The sequence below is a fragment of the Pinus tabuliformis genome, chromosome 8 (assembly GCF_031772625.1).
Source record: "Pinus tabuliformis cultivar Carrire ecotype Pingquan chromosome 8, CPIR1, whole genome shotgun sequence".
NCBI lineage: Eukaryota > Viridiplantae > Streptophyta > Pinopsida > Pinales > Pinaceae > Pinus > Pinus tabuliformis.
Window position 1 is genome coordinate 1,766,489,081 of NC_142294.1, and position 6,633 is coordinate 1,766,495,713.

General features: G+C 34.8%; 1 protein-coding gene across 1 annotated transcript; it reads right to left on the reverse strand.

Moving 5' to 3' along the window:
* Positions 1 to 612: 612 nt before the first annotated feature.
* LOC149243213 (CBL-interacting protein kinase 5-like) lies at positions 613 to 2,508 on the reverse strand. The gene has a single exon (XM_089374458.1). It carries the CDS (start codon positions 2,131 to 2,133, stop codon positions 841 to 843), a length of 1,293 nt encoding a protein of 430 aa, XP_089230584.1. The 5' UTR covers positions 2,134 to 2,508; the 3' UTR covers positions 613 to 840.
* Between the last annotated feature and the right edge of the window lie 4,125 nt (positions 2,509 to 6,633).

Consider the following 6,633-nt stretch of genomic DNA (forward strand, 5'->3'; position numbering starts at 1 on the left):
CTTTTTAATTAAAAAAAGTCAACCCATTCCTTTCTAGAGAGATCTTATTCTCATAATCTAACTACTACAACACATAGAGCACTGAAATGTCCACCATAAATAACAACCCAACCCACCAGAAAAATATCAAAAACAAATTTTGAATAACAAAATTATGAACTTTCTAAAATCAATTTTCAAGTTGTAAAAAAAATACTAAATACTAAATGTTTATGTTTAACATGGTGTGAACTAAATGTTTAGGTTTAACATGGTGTGAAGGGAACCCAAAGAGCTAAGCATATCCATAACTCCAAAATCAAACATAAACCTGAGTTATTTAATATTATTATATAATATTCTCTTCGATGTAGTAAAAATCAAACATAAACTTGAGTTATTTAATATTATTATATAATATTCTCTTCGATGTGGTAAGGAATAATTCATAGTAGTTTAATGTTGACTCTAACTATTTCGTTTTTACCTAGTATTTGGAAACATTTAAAGTAATTTAATTTTGTTATAACAACTTAAAAAAACCATAACTCCGATTATTGTATGATAATTTTATTCTATTTTATTTTTAAACTAAAATATTTCATTCCTCTGTCCTAACAAGGGAAAACAATCTTAAATGTAAAACATTTCATTTGTTTTTACAAATTTACAAGAAAAAAAGCTGTACACATCTTGTACTCCTTACTTGGCTTCCATATTGTAAAGGTTTCATGGCTTCAAATGTGGTTGGCAGTCCTATTCGCTAGCAGAAGATTTATTCTGTTCTGGCTACACAGTTTTTTCAGAAAAATAACATGCCAATGATATACATCAAATCATGGAAATTGAACAATGATTTTATTATTTCTCCTGACTATTGCCATCCCATGTCCACACGATGTCTTTGAGGCCGAGCCTTAGATCTTGGCTGCAGAACTTACTGTATTCCAGGGTATCCCCGCCGGTTTTCCGAAGCTCTACCATGAAGAACGAGGGAGTGACCTCAAAAATCTCAGCATCAATAGACAAGTACCCCTGCCGCCCCTCCTCCGACCCCTGCAACTTCATCTTGAAGTCTTTTGACTTCTTGAAGCTGAACCGGAACAGGCTTGCAATCTCCTCCAGCTTCGACATTATGCTCGACGCCGGCTGAGTCGATGTGAACCTCGATTCCTCCTCCTGCTTCATGGCATTGTCCTTGAACAGGCCGGAAAGATTGAACCCCGGCGAGAGGGAGATTATGTCGAAGGCGTTCAGGCAGGCCGGCTTCGGGACGAAAAACGCAGAGTCAACATCATTCAGGAGATCGAAAGTGACGTCTCTATCGATCTGCGGGCGCTTGAAGTCCCGGCGGAACCAGGGGACCTCCATTATCTGCGGAACGGTGATCCTCGTCTGGGGATTAGGGTCCAGCAACCGAAGGACCAGACGGCGGACTTCGGAGGAAAACCAGGGCGGGCACTTGTAGTCTCCCTTGTGGATCTTCTTATACATGATCATCAGATTCGCGTCCTTGAACGGCAAGTAACCCGCCATGAGCACGAACAGTATGACCCCGCATGACCAAATGTCGGCCATGGCACCGTCATACCCCTTCTTGGTGAAAACCTCGGGCGCAACATAGGCCGGCGTGCCGCACGCCGTGTGCAGAAGGCCGTCCTTCCTGAACTGCTCCGGCAGCGCGCTCAGCCCGAAGTCGGAGACCTTAACATTACCGTTGTCGTCTAATAACAAGTTTTCCGGCTTCAAGTCACGGTGGTACACTCCGCGGCTATGGCAGAAATCCACCGCGCTAATCAGTTGCTGAAAATACTTCCTCGCCTCCTCTTCCTTCAGTTTCCCCTTGTCTGCAACCCTGTTGAACAGCTCACCGCCCTTAACATACTCCATCACTAAGTAAATCTTGGTCTTGCTTGCCATGACTTCGTAGAGTCTAACAATGTTAGGGTGTCGGACCAGTCTCATAGTCGACACTTCCCGTTTAATTTGTTCCATCATACCGACCTTGAGGATTTTTTCCTTCTCCATGGCTTTAATGGCCACGCTCTCTCCTGTCTTCAAATTTCTGGCATAGTAGACCTTGGCGAACGTTCCTTGCCCAAGCAGGCGCCCTAATTCGTACCTCCCCATCAGAATATTGGGCTTCGTCTCCATCTCTGCTAAAAAAAGACCACAAACTCGTGTGGGTTAAAGCTATACCCCTATTCAACCCGCTCTCTGTGGAATTTCTAATCCAAGACCTTGCTCTCCGATATGAACTCCATTCCAAGACCTCTGAGTGTTTCTGCTGATCATCTGCCTCTGCTCTTTGCACGCGAGCTGTGCTGGAGCTTCACGAGTAATAATGGCATAGACATCCTGGAAGGGCATCTTATTGCATTCTCTGTATATGCACAGTGAATCTGTGCATATACTTCAACCAAGTGTATATACAAGCTTTCCTGTGAATATAACTTGAATGAGTAAAGGCAAAGGGGATCACTGAGCTCCAACTAAAGTGTATTGGAGTTCTGCACTTACAATGAAGAAGTGCAACACCAATTTATAATGGATTACTAGTTATTATGGACTCTTCAGATGTATAGTGAGAAAATGGACAATTTTTTTTTTGGGCAGGTGTCTTCCAGCTGAATCATGGATTTCTTCATAGATTATTCTAGGAAAATGCTAGGCCTTTCAGGAATATGCTTTTACCCATTTCTAGAGAAGTGAAAATGGTAGGTCACTCATAGACTACTGTAGGAAAATCCTTTTAACTACTGGGAAAGTTGAAGACAATTAAATTATGTTTTTACCCATTTCTAGAGAAGTGAAAATGGTAGGTCACTCATAGACTACTGTAGGAAAATCCTTTTAACTACTGGGAATGTTGAAGACAATTAAATTATGTTTTGCTTAGTCTTATTAAATTATGTTTTGCTTAGTCTTTTTCTTCTAGGAGTTTGGCCAAATTTGGGTGTTATTATTTTTTTTAATAAATTTGGCAATAGAATTTTTAGTAATATTTTGGAGTTTAGGAATTTCGTAATATTATTATAGTAAGAGTGTGAAGTTTAATGATTTAAAATGAATGTATAAATAAAATGGAATATAGTTAAAGAAAAATTGAATATTTTAATTTGCTGTAGTTTAAAAATTATGTTTTTTTGTTTTGAAAGTTATGGAAATTTGAATCATATTTTGAAAAAATTCAGTAGGGATTTTTGTAAATCCAAGTAAAAGTTGTCAAAATTCATAATTTTAGGTACTCTAGATGTTTTTGATAGTGCTGAATCCATTTCCAATGTCAAAAATATGATTCAAAGACTGCATGTACGAGATATTTAGAAATTTTTTTACTCAAATTCCAACCACTTTTAACCATCCTGAAACAATTCAAATTCCAACCACTTTTAACCATCCTAGAACAATTCCTCTGCTGCCGTAGATGAATCCTTTTAATTTTTGCAATTACAAGTTATTAGAACTTGATAATATAATATTTTGAATCCTTTTAGTTTTTGCAATTACAAGTTATTAGAACTGGATAATATAATATTTTGGATCCTTTTAATTTTTGCAATTACAAGTTATTAGAATTTGATAATATAATATTTTGATAAAATTATGAAATTGGGAATTTGATAACATAATATTTTCTATAAAATTATGAAATTGAATAGTTAAAAATGAATGTTTAAGTAAATTGAAACGCCCTTGAATAAGGGCGTTTCAATTTACATATACATTCATTTTTAACGATAGAACATGGGCGATATCCCACCTGGCTGGGATGACACGGTAATAGCCTCCCTACCCAGGATCGACCCACCTATTCATGTTCCACTGCCGTCATTACGACACAGCTATTGTATTTTTTGATCAATTTACATATTGTAAATATTATATACGGAGGTTAATATATTGCTTCTTCGGAGGGTCTTATCCCTCTTCTTTTTTTTTTAAATTGAAACGCCCTTGTGAAAAATCTTGGAATTTTACAAATTACAAAGTTCAAACTGTGACGTCACTTGCCTGCCTATACAGTGTCGTTTTAGGTAATTCCTATTTCCACCACTATAGGAAAGTTAATGCACCCTGACATGCAAGGGGAATAGTGGGTGCCTTGCATTTATATTTCTGCCAAAGTTGACTTTGGCATGTTAGCAGCAAGGCATCCACTATTCCCCTTGCATGTCAGGGTGCATTAACTTTTCTATAGTGGTGGAAATAGGGATTTCCGTCGTTTTATCGTTATACAAATCACTGCAGGCTGCTTCCTTTGCCTATACCGTTTGTCGTTTTATCGCTATACAAATCACTTCACGCTGCTCCCTTTGACTTGCATTCCTCACTTTACGCGACTTGGCGCACATGTAATGGGACCGTTCATTCACCACGTGCCGCCACAAGATATCAGAAGCGTACAGGGCATGGAATGCATTATTGATACTTTTTCACACAACCGATGTTGACAGCATTATGCTCCTCCACAAATTTTATTAAAATCAAATTCGAAACCTCTCCCACTCAAATTGGTGTTATTCGTCAGTGCTTCCTGCCCACTTAATTTGTCCGATCATTCAACAGTGTCCACCTTAGAATCCATGATGGCACTGTGGAGCCCATGGCTATTAGCATACCCTTCCAGTGATGTGTCATTGTGAGCCAATGTATTATCATCTACTTCAGAGCTTTTATATCCATCTTCATCTTTCATAATCATGGTATCATGAAACCTTGGTACTCTGTGGTTATCCACCTTTTTCAGTTGGTTTTATTTATTATTTCAAAATCAACATAGCAGAATGTCAAAAACAATGGGAGGTGTAGCTATTATTCACAACTTTAATTCAAATTTGTTATTTTCGGAAAAGTATGATTTTTTGGATTTTCTGGTACTGGAATTCCGTGGAAAAATTTGAGGTGAAATCTTGACTTGTATGGCTGTATATATGGATTCAGCACACAGAAAAATCTTAGCCCACTTGAATTGTACAGCGTTACCCATCAAATTTGTGATTTCAATAAATACCTATGAGATTTTAGAGAAATTAAACTTGAAAAACTCACCAGAAAAGCTTCCAAAAAGTCGCACTAAAAACAACTCTATTAATAAATGGTCTTTAGTTTTTAGAATAGTAAGATACTTCTAAATAATCCAGAGATTATAAACTATTAAGCTGTCTCCTTATATCCCAAAAACAAAAATAAAAATAAAAATAAAAATTTAAAAGCAAAAACAGTTTACAACATACTCTTAAAAAACATGTAATCATCCCCTTATTTAGCATTTTAATTTGTTGTTTTGTGTTAGCCTCTTATTTAACATTTTAATTTATTGTTTTGTGTTGGCTTTTCTACAGATTAACTGTTTTATCTTTTTCAATAACATAATTTTTAATAAAATTATATTTTATTAATTAAAAATATTTTTTTAATGTATAAAGAGATTAAAAATTTTCGAATACATATCAATTCACTAATTTAAATATTCTATTTCAACTGTTTTTTTAATATTTTAAATAAAAACTATTAAAAAATGTATTATAAGAATAAAACCATTTAAACCCGGAATCTTAAATTCAATAATTCAACATTGTAAAGTATTTAATCTATATATTAAAATAATAATAACAATATCACATGATGTGACTTAAAAATTAAAGCGTTTCACATGCGATACTTATTGATGGCAGGAGGCTATACGTCCCTTGGCTCTGGGATCCTTATCCTAACGATGGTATTATATTATATGAATTATTAGAAAATAGCGTTCCATATAAAAAAACTAATGGAATGTTTTTATAAAAGCTCCACTCAAAGGTTAATTCATCTTTCAATTTAAGTTGAGGACCCACATTTTGGTTGCGTGTTTCTCAATTTATGAGACATTAGTTGGACTACGCAACTTGTTCACATCAATAATAAAATAAGAAAACGATACTCAATGAAGATTTATTTTAATTAAGCCAGGTTTATTTTAATTAAGCAAAATTATTGTTCAAATTAGTTAAAATGGATTAGCACCTTGATTCCAAAAATTTAAAAAACAAAAGATTTATTGATAAGGGAAATTTAAAATTATTTCTAACCTTATGTATTTGAATAAGTTTAGTTTCAAAAATTTACAAAATAGCTTAGAATTTTTGGAAAGATTATGAAAAATTCCGGTAGAAATTTTTTATTTTTTTTACAATTTTTAAACTTTAGGATTTTGAATATCTTAAGGGTTTTTGATGGTGCTAAATCCATCATAAAAATACTATTCAAATACTCCAACTACCTAATTTTTTTTTGGGCCAAAAACTCTCATAAAGACTATTTTGTTACTTAGGTAAACAACTCTATTTAAATATATTATTAGTTTTCTTCAAATTACAAAATCTTAATTTAATGTCATGCTCCAGAATTTAATGTCAAACAAGTGACCTAGGGAAAATCATCATAACTTTATCTACGAGCATTGGATTTGAATTTTGTAAAAAGTTACTGAAAGTGCACAGCGTCTAGTTTTTTGTGTATCATTTTCAAGGTCGAAGGTTCAAACACTAACACGCAGAATTCCATAGAAGATTGATCTACTGAACTAGTCCATAACGAGGTCATTGTGGGAGATTGAGCATAATTTTATCTTGATGGATCCAATCTTAGTCTGACTTGTGGCATTGGAAA

Excerpts from the sequence above, each read along its gene's own strand:
- LOC149243213 (XM_089374458.1), bottom strand. The coding sequence starts at position 2,133 with ATGGAGACGAAGCCCAATATTCTGATGGGGAGGTACGAATTAGGGCGC.